We start from the raw sequence: 18,755 nt of genomic DNA, 5'->3' as shown, positions 1-18,755 counted from the left end.
TACTGTTTTCACTTTCTTTCTTTTTTCTGTCTTTTTTGCTTGAGTCTTCTTGTACAAGATGACTAATAGGGAAATGTTTTACATGATTGCACAGATATAACCTATACCTGATTGCTTACCATCTCAGGAGGGGGCCGGGGAAGGAGAGAGGATAGAATTTGGAACTCAAAACTTAAAAGAAAAACAAATGTAAAAAATTGTTTTAACATATAATTAGGGAAAAATAATATATTATTTTTTAAAAGTTCCCTCCATCCTAATTCCTAACCACCACATTACCCTTCCAAATAACTTTTCTACAACACCCATCCCCTTCAAATAACCTTGCCTCCTATTTTCTCACCCTCCTTAGTCTCCATGATCTCAGTCTCCAGTTTACTTCAGCCATTCAAAAGCACGATCATGCCTTAGACAACTCCTGCCCTTCTTCTTTGCCCCAAGTGAATTTTTCCCAAGGGCCAGATTTCTTAGTTACGGCTCTGGGGAAAGACACAGTAATGGAGAACTAAGTCACAAAGAGGATGTAGGGCAAGTTCATGTGAAAAAGATCTGGGGTTTTTAGTGGACTGCAAGCTCAAAGTGAAGAACAGTGTAACATAGTATCCAAGAAAAGGAACATGATCTCAGGCTGCATTAACAGTATACAGAATGGCACCCTGGCTTTACTCTCTGCTCTGGTCAGGCCACATCTGGAGTATTAGTTTTTCTTTCCACATTTTAGGATGGGATAGATTAGCTAGAAGAGGGCAACCAGAATCATGGGAAAATAGAAGATCATGTCCTGTGATGATTAGCTGAAGGAACTAAGGATGTTTAGCCCAGAGAACGTAAGATTTAGAGGGCCATGACTGCTGTCTTCAAGAATTGTGAAAGACCGTCATGTAGGAAAACAAATTAGAGTTGTCTCTCTTGGTGCCATGAGGTTAGGTACATTGGATGGAAATTAGCTAATTCTTTGAATTTGAAACTTTAGTTTCAACGTATGGTAGATCTAGACTTGATGAAAGGAAAATCCTTTGAATCATTCATTGGAATTGTCCAAAAAATGAAAAAGCTGCTCTAGGAAGCAGTGGATTCACCAACTCTGAAAGCCCTCAGGTAGAAGAGACTGAATGACCACTTGTTATGGGTGCTACGAAGGGAGTTCCTATAACGTGGGCTGAACCTCTGAGTTCCTTTCCAGCTTTGGATTTGGGGATTCCTTGGACCTCAGAAGTTTATAGCTAGGTGGGACCTTAAAAATCATAGCCTCCAACCTCCCCATTTTCTCCTTCCCTTTCTCATTTTATGGATGCAAAAACCAAGCTCACAGTGGTTAAGCAATTTGCCAGAGATCTCACAGTTCTCATCAAAGTCTTGACTAGAAGGACTCAGGTGTCTTGGTTTGCTGTTGCATGCTCTTTCCTCAGCACTAAGACTATCTGCTATTAGAGATTTTCAGGAGGGGACTGCTAATGGAATCATATTTTATTCTATAGGCAACTTCTTTCAGTTCTCGTGTGTTAACAGTCTAGTCTACTTGCTACCACCCCAATATCCCATCTTCATTCCTCCTTAGTGGGTATGGATAACTACACTCTGGTCGCATTTTGAAGTGGAGGCTGAAGGAGAGGTTAGGACTCCCTGGGCGGTGTTTCCCACCCTGTCACTGGGCCTCTCATGTGTAACCGAGGCTGTGGTGGGCTATCAATTGGGCTGAGTGTACACTCACTGGCTGGGAGAAGGGCTTCGCAGATATCGGGCCTGTACCGCCTTCACATCAGCTCCATCTTCTGTATCCGGAACAACCTGTTCCTCCTCTGGATCATTGCTGGTCGCCATGACAACCTGTTAAATTCTAGGGAGTTGGGGAAGGAAGACCATTAGGGAGTTGGCAATAAGAACAAGGCAACCACAAGGACATTAGAAAGTGTAGTCTAGGTGGTGCAGTGGATAGAGCACCGGCCCTGAAGAAAGGAGGACCAGAGTTCAAATCCAGCCTCAGACCAAAAACTTGACACTTACTAGCTGTGTGACCCAGGGCAAGTCACTTAACCCTAATAGCCTTAAAAAAAAAAGTATAGTTAAGCTCTGTAGGACTAAGAGTAGAATGGTCACACAAGACAATAAAGAAAAAAAATTTCACATCCTGTTAGGGTTTGGACCAGTAGGCCCTCTTACTGTTCTCACATTTATACAGCATCCTTTTCTTTCAAACAATTGCATAGAATCCTCGCATCAGTACTAATATCTCCACTTGACAGGTGAGGAAATTCAGGCACTGAGTTTTCCAAGGTCAATGAATGATGGAGGGCTCTTTTCTATAATACCATGTTGCCCCAAAGGGAAGGTGATAATGTCAGAGCCATCTAGGCCTTTTTGGATGGAGATGTCCTCACCCCAACTGGGGAAGAAAGAGCAACATGATTCTTCCTCACCAAGAAGGAAGATACATTTACTTTTCATCAAGCTGGGGAAGTTAGTGACCAAGAGACATCCCAAGGCAAGGAGGCCAAACCTTTCTTGTTACCCCAGTGCGACAATTTCCAGAGCTGCCGGGTCCCTGCAGGGGCAGCCACTTTTGATTTAGACCGAAAGCTTGGAAAGGACAGATTCACCAGCGGCCGATTTTCTTTTACCTCAATCCGTTAGGCCCAAGGCAGACAACATCTATATTTTGCTGAGGAAATATGGCCCTCCCCCCACCTCCTATTAAAGGGATCTGAAATCCCCTACAGCTGGTCTCAGGCATCAGGAATGCATGGTCAGGCCTGACATGGCCTAAGAGGCCGCGGCCACTGCCACTCGGACTTGTGGGCCCTGGGACTGGCCCAGGACAGAGAAAGAAGGAGAAAATGACACTCACCTGAACACTGGGTATTTCTGCTGTCTGAAAAGCATTCACTCAGGTGCTGGGGGACCCCAGAACATCTAACAAAAAACTATTCAGGGGCTGGAGCAAGTGAGTGGAACCTCTCTCTCCAGAGTCCCCTCTTCAAGAGGGAGGGCAACTGTCAACAGGAAACCCTTCACAGCGCTCTAAATTTAGCAGGTGGCCTATGCTGGCTGGCAGTTCCTTTGGAGGCAGGAATTCAGAGCCTCCCATGGAGCGGGCAGATAAGTGCAGCCTTAACTCTTTCCCTGCCGGCTCATCCTTTTGCCACCAACAATTGATTTCTTTGGCAAGAGAGTCGGGGAAAACCTGTCACTTCCTCCTGTACCATAGAGGTGTTGGGGCTATTTCAGCATGGCCTCCCCATTCATACCCTGCTCCTGGACACAAGTGTTAGAAGCCCTTTCAGAATATCTTCCAGGAGATAACCTGATCCTTAAAAGCCCTTGCCATTTGCATCCAGGGACAAAAAGGCAGAAGAGGAGGACATTAAAGACTATGGACAATTGGGGACTCAGAGAGCCAGTGACTGAAGGCAGCTCCTGCTTATGCCCAGGGGTGCATCCTGTTACCAGGACTATTCTTAGGATAGATGGTAACTTCCTATTACCCTTACCCTAGGCTGTGACCCAGGGAGTAACTGTGCTGTAGGAGAGATGATGGGGGAGACTCAGATTTGCCAGATGCTTCTGGAAAAAACTTCAAAAAGCAAACAGTAGGATCGTTAGCTTTGGAGTCAGAGGACGTGGCCCGTAAATACACACACACACACACACACACACACACATAATAAATAATTAACATACTAATATTATATACACATATAATATATAATTGATATATTAATATTATACACACACGTATAATATAATTAATATATTAACACACACACATAATATATAATTAATATATCAACATTATACACACATATATAATAAATAATTAACATATTAATATCACACACATAATATAGAATTAATATATTAATAGTATACATACATATATAATATAATTAATATATTAATATTATATATACACATATATAATATCTAATTAATATATTAATATTATACACACACACATATGTCAGTCTACCCTCTCCTCTAATTGAATCCCCTCTCTTGTCCTTGTTGACTATCTCTACCTAATTTTTCTCTCCCCAAGTCCCCACCCCTAATCTCCACTCTTCTCTCCTCAAGCTGTCCCACTAACCTCAAGCTATTTCCTGCCTGAGATCCCTTTCTCAGCCCTTCTCTGTCTCAAACCTTGACTACACTTCTAACCTCTACCCTGATTCATTCCTCCCTCCCATTTTTTCTCCCTCTTCTTCTCTGACTTGGAGTCAGGAAGACGTGTGGTCATATCCCGCCTCAGACACTGAGCTGTGTGACTGGACAAGTCACATAATTTCTGTCTGCCTCAGTTTCCTCATCTGTAAAGTGGTGAGTAATAATGGCACCCACCTCCTAGGGTTGTTGTGAGGCTCAAATGTGATATCTATGTAAAGCATGTGACACAGTGCCTGGGACTTAGTAAGCACTATAGAAATGTTAGCTATTATTATTTTTATTATCTGTAAAATGGGGATAAGAATAGCATTTCCCTGGGATATTGAAAGGATCAAATGAGAAAATATTTGTAAAATACTTTGCAAATCTATATAGTTGCAAACTATATACAAAACTATATAAATCATATAGTTTTTATAAACTACATAAAATACTTTGAAAATCTGTAAAGTGCTATATAAATGCTAGTTATTATTATTATTATCATTATTATTATTATTTTTAAATGCCCCCTTCCAAGTTTACCTAGCCATGACATCCTAGATTTTAAAGCTTAGTGGTCATTTGGGTCCAACCTCCTCATTTTACAGATAAGGAAACTGAGGCCCAGAGGGGAATTGATCTGTCTATGGCCAAACAAAAGCTTCAACAAGAAATTAAAATCTGTGCATTCATAATTATAGCATTCCCAATCTCGACAAGGATCCAACTGATGATGAGCATGAGACAGCACCTAGATTTGCGCCCTCCCCCATCCTTTCTATCCCCTTTCCATCCCACTTCTACTCAGCTTTGTACTGGAGTAGCATTAGCTTCAGTGTGAACTTCCAGCTGTCTAAATTCAATTTTTTTGGCTAATTGACCCCAAAATCTATCCTCACCATCGAACTGAAACAGCAGCGGCTTCAAGGTGATGAAGTCATAGAGTGTAAGCCTTTTGAGGCCAGGACATTTTTTATTGTTGTTTTTGTACCCCCAGTACCTGGCACAGTGCCCTGCACATAAGTAAGGGCTTAACAAATGTTTGTTAAATTGAACTGGTGGAACAATATCTTAAAAGAAAGAACAGTTGTAAACGGGGATGTGGATTCCTATCCGTTCCTATGGATTGAAAAAGAGTGAGAGGGTAGGGGAAAGCCAGTGGCATGATCCTTGGCAAACAAAGCTTTGAACACACCAGGGCATCTGGGACACTGCTGCACGTGGGGATACTCAGCCTCTAGCTGGAAGTCATAGAATTGTAGAATCATAGAATCTCAGAGTCAGAAAAGACCTCAGAGTTTACGAAAGCAGCTAGTTGGAACAGTGGAGAAAGTGTTGGATTTTCAGTCAGGAAGACCTGAGTTTGAATCTTGCCTCAAATATTTACTAGCTATGTGGCCCTAGACAAGACACTTAAACTTCTTCAGCCTCAGTTTCCTTATCTGTAAAATGGAGATAATACCAGCACATACCTGACAGAACTAGATCAAATGAGATCATATTTGTAAAGCATTTTGCAGACCTTAAAATTCTATGTAGATGGTAGGTATCTAGTTCAAATCATACCTGGAGAGATGTACCCTCTACAACATTCTCACCAAATGGTCATTCAGTCTCCATTTGAAGACTCTATTCGATTGGCAGGTACCTCCCAGAACCTCCAACTTAAGGAGGATGCCTGAGCCAGCCTTGTGGTCAGTCCTTTCCAAGATACCCTCCTAGCACTATAAACTTTCTCTATTACCCCACTCCAACTCCTACCCACTCTTGGTACCTTCAATCACTCCCAGCCCTGCTCTTCAGCTTCCTTTTTCACTTGTCTTCTTTCATTAGAATGTAAGTTCCTTGAGAACAGGGACTGTCTTTTTTTCCCCTTCTTTCTGCTTGTATTTGTATTCTCAGTATTTAGCACAGCACCTGCACAGAGCAAGAGCTTAATAAATACTTGTTCATGATTTTTACCTTCTTTGTTTTTCTTGTTTTTTTTGGTCTGTTTTCTTTTACAACATGACTAATACGGAAATGTGCTTTGCATGACTACACATGTATAACCTATATCAAATTGCTTGCCTTCTCAATTGGGAGAAGGGGGAAGGGAGGGAGGGTGGGAGAAAATTTGGAATTCAAAAATTTTTTAAAAGGATGTTAAAAATTGTTTTCACAAGTAATTGGGGGGGGAATAAAATATTAAAAAATACTTGTTGACTTGATCCAAATCCATATCCCTGGACAACATTCCCAACAAATGGTCATTCACTCTCTATTTGAGGACTTCAGGTGATGTGAATCCTACCCCATCTGGAGGCAGCCTACTCTGTTTTTAGACAGTTCTCCTCCTCCCTCGGTTATACTTGAAGCTCCAGAAAGTACTTTGAGCCCTATTCAGGTAAGCTGTGACTCTGGAATGGCTGATTCCCCCAATTATTTGTAAGGAGGTGATGGATGCACAAAATAGCAGTCTAGGGATTTGGTACTGTCTGCTGCTATTTTGGAAATGCTGGAGCAACAGCAGATAATATTGTGTATCCTCAGACATTCATAACAACAGCCATAATCATAACAGATGCTTCTTTACTTAAAAGTTTGCAAAGTGATTTACATGCCTTATCTCATTTGATTTTGCCAACAACCCAGTGAGGAAGACGCTATCATCCCTATTCGTTCATTTATTATATTATTAATATTATATATTATTATATTCTTTATCATATATTATTCACGTATTTATTATATGTTATATAATAAACATTTATTAAGTACCTACTATGTGCCAGGCACTGTACTAAGCACATTTCCATCTTACGATGTGAGGTAGGTATTATTATACTGATTTTGGAGGAATACTGTTGGCTGGGGGGAGGGATGCTGCCTAATAAAGCTGGTGTCTAATTAACCACATGACCGCAGTGAATTGAGTATATGTTTAATAAACCACAAGGCCACAGCAAATTGAGTGCCTGTATCCTATGAGTTCATGGAGCTTGTTTACTAAGAAGGGAAATTCTAGATGTGGGTCTGGGTAGAACCATAGATTTTCCAATAATTCAGAGCCTTATTTCATCACCCTTAGTCTAGATTCAGAATCAGGCCAGTGTGGATTTTTAACTCTTCCCTACCAATAACCTACCCCTTCTACACTCCCCTTCTCAAACACCAAAAACACCAGTTGGACTCTGTTGCAACCACTTGGCTGGTGGTTTGATTATAGTGCCACCTTGTGGACAAATTAAATACTACATACATTTGTTGAGTAATAGAGCAGCAGCCCATGAGGCCATGAGACGTTGTCTATTGTCCATGTGGGCTAATTCAATATCCAAGTGCCTATACTTGTTTCATATAAATGTGAATCGTTACATTTTTTATATGATGCATAACTATTTCTTTGGACCTATTAACGAAAAATCCCTACATATAACCCTGTTGGTGGAGAAATAACCCCTTTCAAATCCTAAAGTGGAGGCAGAGAAAAAGCAGCCTGAGAAATGGTCCTTTTCCTTTTTTTCTTGTCAGTGAAACAAGTACCTCTACTTTCTCTTATCCTTAGCTCCTACTCATAAACTCAGAAGGTGCTTCACGGAAGAATTGAGCCGTAGAATGAGTGATATTAATCTCTTCTTTTCCTTGTCTCACCTCCATGAGGCCACGCATGCTCCATTCCCCGCAAGTGGGCATTTTAGTAAGGGAGGTGCATGGGGCTTTGAAATTTTTCAGTCCTAGAGGGAAACACCCAACATCTTATTGTGGCTGAGAAACCTTTCTGTGCAGGTAATTCTCTTTTCATTGCATGAGAACAATTTCCTGCTAGCAATAAACAAATCCCAACCTTTGTGGATGAAGCATCAATGACATTTGTATACCTGTATATAACTGAAACCAGATAGCAGGAAGGAGGAAGCCAAGATCTACTCATGTAGGAGAAGGTGGGGTGGGTGGGTAAAGTCCAGCGTCACAGGAGAGTACACCTGTCAGTCCAGGGGCAGGGGAGGGAACAGTTAAGAGGGAAGTGAAGAGAGGAAGAGGGAATCCATCTAACTTGTCAGGCCTTAACAGGCTAAAAGCTCCTTTGACTTGACTGACTTCCTGCCCCAGGTTTGAGACGGATTTGTGATAAAGTGAGAGACCATGGTGGGCAAAATGAGACCCCTGTTCTTCATTCTCTCAGCTCGTGAGTAAATATCATGATCTTCCCTTGTCTAGGAGCAATAGCGGGGGGAAAAGAGGTGGTTGGCATGCAGGGTGCAGCCTGGGTGTCTTCTCTGCCCTTCTTTCAGTAGAAAGGAAAAAGGAGATTTTTGCTATTTCTCGATAGACCAGAAACCTCAATGCAAGTCCATTACTAGTAATGGAATGTTTCTCATGTGCTTTCTAGTAAAAATCACTCTGAGGTCTTCATCTTGCATGGCAAACAGGCTAGCATTTCAGTAACTGCTTTCAAAGGCCTAAGGAGAGACAGAAAGGAATGTTTTTTTTTTATTTTTTAAATTATGGATAGAATTGTTTGTTTGTCTTTCTAAACTGGAATTGTGATTTCCTAGGTACTGTAACTTCTACTGATATAGACGGGCACCTTACTGTCTTAGAGAGTTGTCTGGGACAACTTCCCCAGGGTCACCTTGGCCAAAAGTATCAGAGATGGGTCTTGAACCTGGGTCTTCCTGAATTGGAGACCAGTTCTCTAGCCGTTATTCCACACAGGCCCTAAGGGGAAGGAAGGTAAGGATTTATGGGGCGAAGTAAGAGGCCCAGCGCTCTTGAGCAAGACTTTGGCAGAACAAGGAAGAGAACCTTTTGTTGAGAAGGATTTTCTTTTAAAAAGAGAAGTTATGAATTGTGGGGCCCATTTTGTCTGAGGATACTGTAGAAGTCACGGAGGAGTTAGAAAGAGGACAGAAAGTCCCAAGACTTTGATACCAGTCATCCTATAGAGATGTCCAATGGTGAAAAAAGGAGGGAAGGGATCAACACTAGATCTTGGGTTCTAGTTCTGACTACCTCTTACTATTTTTGTGACCTTGGGCAAGTCACTTAACCCCTGTGGGCCTCAGTTTTCCCATTTGTAAAAATGTGGAAATTGAACTAGATGATATTTAAGGTCTTTTTCAGTTCTCAATCCATAGCAACAATAATAATAATAATAAAAATAACTAGCATTTAAATAGTGCTTTAAGAATTGGAAAGTACTGTAGATATGTTTCATTGGATCCTTACAACAAATCTAAAAGGTAGGTGCTTTTATTATCTCCATTTTACAGATGAGGAAACTGAGGCAAGCAGAGATTATGTGATGTGCCCAGGTTCACACATCTAGCAAGTGTTTGAGGCAGGATTTGAATTCAGGTCTTCCTGATTCCCACTCTTACTCACTGTGCCACCTACCTCTGGGGTTAATTTGTTGTAATGAACAAACTTACACTTGTGACCAAATTGAAGGGTTTGTTTTAGAGACTTGTTCTTCTGTGAATATAAATAGGATAACCTTAGACTTCTCAGGTCTTAATCAGATCAAATCCTTCTAAGAGGCTGGGAGAGTGATTTCACCTGCATCCTTTAAAAAAAAAAACCAACACACACATACATATAATTTCATTAAACATTTCCCAATTAGATGTAAGAAAATTTTAACATTCATTTTTTTTTACATTTTGAGTTCCAAAATTCTATCCCTCTCTCCCAAAATCTCCCCCCTTCTTGAGAAGACAAGAAATTTAATATTGATTAAATATGTGAAGTCATGCAAAACACATTTCCATGTTAGTCATGTTGTAAAAGAAAACCCAAACACCAACAAAACAGAAAAATAGAGAAAAATTTTAAAGTACGCTTTAATCTGCACTCAGAGTTCATCAGTTCCTTCTCTGGAGGTGGATAGCATCTTACATCATGGGTCCTTCAGGATTGTCTGGGATCGTTATATCCAACATAGATTAGCTAAGTCTTTTACAATTGATCATCCTTGCTATTGCTGCTACTGTGTACAATTTTCTCCTGGTTCTGCTCACTTCTCTTTGCATGAGTTCATATATGTCTTCCCCTGAAACCACCCTGCTCAATCATTTCTTACAGCAAAGTAGTATTCCATCGCAATCATATACCATAGGGTTAGTCATTGGTCAGTCATTCCCCAATTGAAGGCCATTCCCTCAATTTCCAATTCTTTGCCACCACAAAAAGAGCTACTATAAATATTTTTGCACAGATAGGTCCTTTTCCTTTTTCTTTGATCTCTTTGGGATATAAACCGGTAATGGTATTGCTGGGTCAAAAGGTATGCACAGTTTTTTAGTCCTTTGGACATAATTACAAATTGTTCTTCAGAATGGTGGAGTTGTGAATTAGAAAACTGCCTGTTAATATCAAGGGAATCAATGGAAAAAAAATGTGAAGAAAGGTGGCCTAGCAGCACCAGATTTCAAACTATATTACAAGGCAGTAATTATGAAAAAATCTGGCATTGGTTAAGAAATAGAGTGGTGGATCAGTGGAATAAGTTAGTAAATGACCTTAGTGATCTAGTGTTATGGTTTATCAAACCAAAATATCCAACCTTTTGGGGTAAGAACTCACCATTTGACAAAAATTGCTGGGAAAACTGGAAAGCAATTTGCCAGAAAGTAGGCATAGAACAACATGTCACACCATATACCAAGATAAGATCAAAATGAATAAATGGTTTAGACATAAAGGGTGATATCATAAGTAAATTAGAGTAGCATAGAAAAATATGCCTGTCAGTTCTACGGGAAAGGGAAGAGCTTATGACCAAAGAAGAGATAGGCAGGATAACAGGAAGCAAAATGGATAATTTTGATGACAAGAAATTAAAAAGCTTTTACACAAACAAAACTAATGCAGCCAAAATTAGAAGGAAAACAGGAAATTAGATGGGGGGGCGCAGACATTTCACAGCAAGTGTCTCTGATAAAAGCCTCATTTTCAAATACACAGGGAACTGAGCCAAATATGTAAAAAAAAAAAAAAATAAGAGCCATTACCCAGTTGATAAATGGTCTAAGGACGTGCAGAAAGCTTTTGTGCCTCTTTTTCCATTTGGCTAATTCTGTTTTTTAAGATATTTTCTTTATTATTTTTGTGCCTCTTTTACCAAGCTGTTAATTGTCCTTTCATATGCTTCCTTTGCTCTCATTTCTTTACCTATTTTTTACTCTACCACTCTTATTTGATTTTGAAAATCGTTTTCATTTGGTTTGTGTCCAATTAACATTTTTTCCTTTGAGACTTTTGCTTGTAGCTGTTTTGACTTCATTGTCCTCTTCTGAGTTTGTGTCTTGATCTTCCCTGTCACTAGGGAAGGGTCAGGTCAGGGTTTTGTTTTTTGTTTGTTTTTTGTTTTTTGCTTTCGCTTGTTCCTTTTTCCACCCTATTTCTTGATTTTGAACTTTATGTTAAAGTTGGGCTCTGTTCCTGTAGCATGGGGAGAGGAGGGGCACTATCTCAAGCCTCAAGTTTTTCAAACTGGTGTCTTCAGAGCTAGTTCTGGGGGTTTGAAAGTTTTTGGTGTATTGATCTGGGGAGAGGTGTGGTCCTTGTTCTCCTGGTCTTCACTCTGGTCCTTACCCAGGAAGGGTTCCTAATCCCTTGGAAGCAGAAATGATACTACTCAGGACCCCTATTTCCTTAGGGCCAAAAGTGATATGATTCCTCAGGGTCTCTAAACCCTTGTGACAGAAAGTGATACTGCTTCCCCTTGACCAAAAGCACTCCTTTCCACACTTGAACTATGACCCAGAAGTGGGTATAGGCATTGGAGTTGCCAAATAGCATCCAGTCTTGCAACCTGTGCTATCACAGAGGTCCTCTTGTAATCTCTTTCTGACCAGTTGCCAGTTCCCCTTACCATCTCTGGCTTGAGAGCTCTCCAAGGTGTTGGCAGAGACTAAGACCTAGTCCCACCACTGGTGTTTCATCTGTGTGGGCTCTGGGTCAGCCTCCTCCCCCATGTCACAGATCTCTCTTTCTGACCTTCTAAGTTGTCATGGGCTAGAAGAATGTCTCACTTTCACCTTTTGTTGGCTGTGGCACTCCAGAATTCAATTTGAGACATTATTTTAAAGTTGTTTAGAGGGGAATGTTGGGAGAGCTCTACTGAGTGTTGCTCTAATCCAGCATCTTGGCTTGCCCTAAATACTTTGCTTCACCTACATTCAATGCTTGTTACAACACCTAAGCCTCCTTCTTTGCAGCCCAAGAGAGGACGTTTTGCTTTTTTATTCACTCTCTTCTCTGAGCCCCAAATTCCTTCATCTATAAAATGAATGGGTTGGACTAGATAAACTCTAAAGTCCCTTTCTGTTTTCATACTTTATGATCCTATGATTCATTCATTCATTCATTCTATAAGCCCATTAACTCATTCATTTATCCAACAAATTCCTGCCTACACCTAGCATGGGGGTGTAATATGATAGCTGGAAATCTGAGGATAGTGAAGGGAAAAATGAAATAACTCAGGTTGAGTCTATACCCCACCCTTCCATAAATCTGGGAAGAAATGAAGCTCAGGAATGAGTCAAGATTGTGAGCAAATCCTGGAAAAGATTGGGAGGATTTTTAAAAGATTGAGCCTCAGGCCCTAGAGATGGAAGGCAAATGACCATCCCTATCTCCTGAACCTGTGATCCTCTCTTATAACTAGCTTGGAATCCTCCCTTCATCTTTCACTTCCCCTAAGCCCTTCTTACCTACCTACAACCTCAGGGATGACTAAAAGGAATTGAAATGACTTTTTAAAAAATTGTTTACGTGCAGCCAGAAGGCATGTGACCTGTAGGTGAACTCAGCCCGTGGAACCAGTTCTTGGGAGATTTCCCTGCCTCCTGAGGGACAAGGTCTTTCCCAGGGAGGCAAGTCTTCTGAGCCAGGGCAGCCCAACTTGGGCCCCAGGGTGAAATATCCCCCACCCACTCACAATTTCTGTTTTCCTTCCAGAGGTAGAACATGTGGCCTCGGGGGTTGGGTCTATCTGGGTACATCATTCCTTTCCCTAGTGGAAGAAAGGCGTGAGTGTGAGAAGGAAAAGTGAGCTATGCAGTTTTTTTGAAAATGACTGTGTTAGATGTTACATAATCTTAGCTCAGTCCCAGGTGAGGCAATAAAGTCTTTTAATAGTTGGGTTTTTTATTGTTTTTTTTTGTTTTTTTTTACAAATTATAAGGGATCTGAAGAGGCAGCCTGGAAAGAGAGCCCGAGTTCAAATCTTGGCTTTACCACTTATTATGTAAGCCATCTTAGGCCAGTCACTCAACCATTCTGTGCTCCATTATTGGACTAATTACATATCATTGTGTAGTAATTTTTAGTGATAAGCCAAAAGCCCATCACAAAAGCTCAATAAGTGCCATAGGAATTGAAAGATGGAAAGAGCAACTATAGCTGGAGTCACCGGGGCTGGCCAAATGGGGGAGTTACAACTAGAGTTGGCTCCTGAGACATGGACTTCTTTGCCTCTTATATCAGGAAATCTTGCTTACATGCACAATCCTTAATCCTGTCCCGACACAATTGGTCCTCTTCCTTCCAAATCTGCTGTACCTGGAAATTCCTCCCCCTCTTTCTCTGAAATACAACTCAGGGAGCTGATTCTACATGGAAGGGTTCCTGATACGGTGTCACATTCCCTTTTTTGCAGTACCTATGCATTTCATGGGGTAGCAAGACTGGCCTAATGAAAAATTATGAAAGTGAAAATCAATTTCACCTCTCTAGGCCCTTTGGCTTTGTCCTCCTCACTCCCTATATCGCTGGTGCCCAGTGACTAATACCTTTGGGTTGCCCTGGGTGTGTAGAACTCCCAACCGCAGGAGCCCAGCTGGGCCTGCCTTTCTAGACAGTTACTCATGTTTCTTAATCTGTCTCCCTGTATCAGAGCTCTGAACAGTGACTCATCTTTCTTAATCTATCAGAACTCAAACTATCATAATAATAAGTATTTAATAAATAGTTTTGGTGGCCCATTTCTAGGGCCTTGGTAGGTAAAAGGGTAAAAGGCAATAATTTAACAAAATAATTTGTGCTAAAGTACCAATGGGCAGCAATAGCTTATGATACTCATTCTGCTAGATAATATTTGTACTTTTAAAGGACCCTTTCAATACTGACCCAAAGGAATATGGATCTAAGACTTGGAAATGTCCTAGAAGTTCTCTGGTCCAGTTCATACATTAAGCATTAATGTATGAACATCAGACCCAACAAATGATCATCCAGACTCTGCTTGAAGGCTTTCAGTAACTAGGAATAGACCATTTCCCAAAGGAGCCCATTCTAGTTTTAGATAGATTTAGTTATTAAGAACTATAAACATTTAATTATTAAAAATTTCTTACATTGGACTATAATCTGCTTTCCCATCGCTCCTATCCATTAGTCCTCATTCTACCCTCTGGGGGTCAAGTAATCTCATTCCTTTTAAAAATGACAACCTTTCAAATACCTAGTAACATAGATGAGTTCTAAAGTTAGGGATCTTAGACATCATATTATCATGTTCTGTCCCCTCCTAGACTAAAAGTAAAGATAGAAAAAGTGAAGTGATTTGCCTAAGGTGAATTCACCAAAAATAGTGAATGGGCTGGAATTCAAACACATTCCTTTCTCTCCAAATCGAATATTCATTCCACTATACTATCCCAGAGTTTACATCTTCTCTTCTTCAAATTAAACACCTTCACTATAGTTTTGAGTCCCTTTACTATCCTGATCACCTTCCTTTGCCCATGCTCCAGCTTGCCATCATCCTTCCCAAAATATGGCATCCAGAACTAAACACTCCAAATGTGGTCTGAGCACAATAGAATACATTTGGTACATCATCTTTCTAATTCTGAATACTGTCTATTAACGGAAGCTAAAATCAAATGAGCTTTTTTGGTTGACAGAGAATCTAAGAGTTGGAAAGGCCCTTAGAGACCATCTTGTCCAACCCATAACTGAACGACAATCTCATCTTTAAGACAATGATAACAACAACAATTAGCATTTATTGATACAGTGTTTTAAAGTTAGCAAAGCACTTCACAACATTAGTGCATTTTATCCTCTTAACAACTTTGGGAGGTGGGTGCTATTTGCTATTATTATCCCCATTTTACAGATGGAGAAGAGGGAGATAGAGGTTAAATGATTTGTCCAGGGTTACACAGCTAATAAGTGCTTGAGGCCAGAATTGAACTCAGGTATTCTGGAACTCTAGGTCCAACACCATCTACTGTGTCAGCTAGCTTACTCTGTTGAACAGGTAGTCACATAGCTCTTGCTTGAAAACCTCAAGTTAGGAGAACACCACTACCTCCCAAGGTACACCATTTTGGTTAAACAAATTTGGGTTAGCTTTTGTTTTGGGGAAGTTCCTTCTGACTTCAGGATTTAATTTGTCTCTTCAAAGCTTCTACCCATTCTACCCTAATTTTTTTTCTCTCTAGAGCTCAGTAAAACAATAAATCTAATTCAGCTAATTCCACAGCCCTTACAATACTTGAAGACCCTATCAGGTCTTATCTTCACCAGATTCAACATTGCCCCTTCATTCAATATCACACTGACAATCTGCTGCCACAAAAAGCTCAAAGCCACAAGGTTATAGGATCTCTGAGAGTCAAAGGATCTTTCAAATTATATATATATATATATATATATATATATATGGCAATATATATATATATATGGCAATATATATATATTGCCCTATATAAAGGGCAATCTCTTCCCTTTAGAGTTGAAGAAACTGGGGCCCAGGAAAACTAAGTGGCTTGCCCATGGTTACTCAGTCAATCATTCAGTCAACAAGCATTTAATAAGCACCTACTATGTGCTAGGCACTGTGCCATGCACTGAAGATGGAGATAAAATGAATGAAGCAATCTCTACTCACAAGGAACTTATTTTCTAATGAGGGAGAACATATGTACATATAATAATAATAGTAAGTTTCTATAGGGCCTTAAGGTCTACAAAGTACTTTACAAATATTATCTCATTTTCTCCTCATAACAGCCCTGGGAAGGTAGATGTTATTTTCATGTTACAGGTGAAGAAACTAAGGCTGAGAGTGGTCAAATGACCTCCCCCTAGTCACACATCTAGTAAGCATGTGAGGCCAGATTTAAACTTAGGACTTCCTGATTCCAAGTATAATACTCTATCCACTAGTCAATTAATTGCCTATTTCTGTATATATATGTATGTATGCATTTTATATACACATATATGTAACTATATGTTTTCATAATATGTATACATACATATGCACATGTGTATATATATATATGTGCACGTGTATGTGTATATATGTATATGTGTACTTATATATATATATAAAATAGGGATAGGGACCAGAACTGTAATTTCATCATTGTAGGATCTCCCTAGGGAGGAACTTCTTTGCCACTGTAGGTGGACACCTTCTCTGTGTCATTTAGTCTTAGAGAGGTAGACACCTGAGAGGTTAAGCCACTTGTCTGGGGTCACACAGCCAGTACCAGATCTGAATCCAGGTCTTCGTGGCTGCAAAGCCAACTCTCCATATGCTACGCCATGCTGCTTTTCTATAAAAATATGTACAGAATAAATATAAAGGAAATAAATACAGAGTATCTAACTATAGGCTAATTTGAGAGGGAGGGCCCTAGCATGACTTCGTTATAGGCAGTCATACATCTTGAAGGAAGACACGAATCCTATGAGGTGGGGACAAGAAAGAAGAGCATTCCAGCAGAGGGGAAAGGTGTGGAGACAGGAGATCACAGGAGACCATGAGTGGCACGTGTCTGAGGAACACAGGCCAGTTTGGCTGGTCCCAAAGTGTGGAAGCAAAGCAATAGGCGATGAGGACAGAAAGATGGGCTGGGGAAAGGCTGCGAAGGACTTTAAAAGTCAAACAGAGATCTTTGTATTCAATACTAGAGGCAATCTGGAGTTACTTGCATTTATTAAGTAGAGAGGTAACATGATCAGATATATGATTAAGGAAAATCACTTTGGTAGCAGTGTAGAGGATGGGCAAGAATGGGGAGAGGCTTGAAGCCAGGAAACCAAGCAGGTGTCTGATGCAATCATCTAGGTGAGGGGTGTGAAGGCAGCTTCCTGAGTAGAGTAAAGCAGATGATGCTAAAAGTTAGCATTTATGCAGCACATTAAGGTTTGCAAAGTGTGTTATCTGTTACCTTATTTGATCTTCACATCACCTCTATTAATTATCCTTATTTTACAGATGAGGAAACTGAGGCTGAGAGTGTTTAAGTGACTTGCCCAGGACGGCACAGCTAATCAGTGTTTGAGAAAAGATTTAAACTGAAGTTCAGCACTTTGTCCAATAAGCTGACTTCAGTGTTCTTTCCTTAGGGTTTAAGATAATTTAATCATGGATTAAGCATCAGATCAAGGACATCTGTACATTTTGTCCGGAAAGATGTTATAGAGGCAGCTAGGTGTTGCATTGGATAGAGTGCTGGCCCTGGAGTAAGGAAGACCTGGCACTTGCTAGTTGTGAGATTTTGGGCAAGTCATTTAACCACTGTCTGCCTCAGTTTCCTCATCTGTAAAAAAGAGATGGATAATAATAGCACCTACCTCCTCGAGTTGTTGTGAGGATAAAATGAGATAAATGTAAAGCATTTTGTAAACCTTAATGTACTATAGAAATGCTAGTTATTATCATCACCATCATTATTACTTCAGTTCTTCCTCCTAAAGTAGTGAGATCTCACTGCTAGTTTTCAAACAGGTTATGTGGCTGTGGGTTCAGGATTTTGCAGATTAGATCCCTGCACTGGGAGGAAGGCTGGATTAGCTGATCTGCAGGTTGCCTTCCATGGGTTCAATGATTTCCTGATTCACAATGAGAATGTCAAGCTAGGTGAGAATATAAGGTGGGGCTAAAAGGAGAGGAAAAGGAAATGTTTAGGGAGATGTAAAAAGTATTTTATTGCCCTTTAAAATGTCCCATTTGGGCAAATTCCTGTTCCCTACTGTTGTTTGTCCTTCGTTCTTGAAGAGGAGGACCATGACATCAAGGAGGGGATGCCATGACTTGCAAGTGAATTGGATTTAAGTGAAGGAGGGCTGTGCAAAGTCACCAGTCTCACTTTCTTTTCTGGTGCCATCAGGGTCCAGTGGGAAGATATAGATCAGGACGTTGGAAGATGGCCCTGGATGCAGTGAGAGACCTTGGTATTTTTACGATAAGGTCTTTAACAGGTTTCAGTTTGACTGAGGCAACACCCATTCAGTGATTAAGGCTAGTCCCATACTATGGAAAGGACAGAAGATCAGCTTTGTTCCCATTTTATCTCCTGTAATAAAACAACTATGGCTTTTCTTTGCTTGTGAAACTGCTGTGTGGCCTCCATTTCTGCTCCTATGAATTCTCCATTTTCTCTCTGACTGCTAAGATGGATTTAAAGTTGCCCTGGTGAGTGGGGCCCCACCAATTTTCCCTTTCATTCTACCCCTTTCCCTCCCTCTCTTTTTCCTTTCTAAATGTGTAATGACCTTTGGTCCCCACACTGTAATGAGCCCCATTGCCCCAGTGATTCCTCCTTTGTTTCCTGGTCCCATGAATCATAATTATCCAGTATGGGTGTGACCTAGGGTGA

General features: G+C 40.5%; 2 protein-coding genes across 4 annotated transcripts in view; one reads left to right on the top strand and one right to left on the bottom strand.

Annotated features, from left to right (window-relative positions):
- DUSP27 (dual specificity phosphatase 27, atypical) overlaps positions 1-18,755 on the bottom strand; it is a 57,253-nt gene that overhangs the window by 26,536 nt on the left and 11,962 nt on the right. The window contains exons 2-4 of one of the 3 annotated variants that reach the window (XM_027868641.1): positions 9,558-9,691; positions 3,489-3,571; positions 1,712-1,837 (exon numbers count right to left, since the gene is read on the bottom strand). In XM_027868641.1, coding sequence (XP_027724442.1) covers positions 1,712-1,821 — 110 coding nt within the window. In that variant the 5' untranslated portion in view covers positions 1,822-1,837; positions 3,489-3,571; positions 9,558-9,691. Of the gene's footprint in view, positions 1-1,711; positions 1,838-2,845; positions 2,968-3,488; positions 3,572-9,557; positions 9,692-18,755 lie in introns of those variants that run through there. The other 2 variants (XM_027868640.1, XM_027868642.1) reach the window with 2 other exon arrangements.
- Positions 8,132-18,755, top strand: part of GPA33 (glycoprotein A33) — a 38,194-nt gene continuing 27,570 nt past the window's right edge. Inside the window, exon 1 of the mRNA XM_027868643.1 lies at positions 8,132-8,311. Within this exon, the coding sequence (XP_027724444.1) occupies positions 8,269-8,311 (43 nt within the window). The 5' untranslated portion in view covers positions 8,132-8,268. The remainder of the gene's footprint in view (positions 8,312-18,755) is intronic.

Source organism: Vombatus ursinus, unplaced genomic scaffold, assembly GCF_900497805.2.
Source record: "Vombatus ursinus unplaced genomic scaffold, bare-nosed wombat genome assembly UNPS02014789.1, whole genome shotgun sequence".
Taxonomy (NCBI): Eukaryota; Metazoa; Chordata; class Mammalia; order Diprotodontia; family Vombatidae; genus Vombatus; species Vombatus ursinus.
The sequence above is the reverse complement of the archived record's forward strand: the minus strand, read 5'-3'. Positions and strand labels throughout refer to the sequence as shown.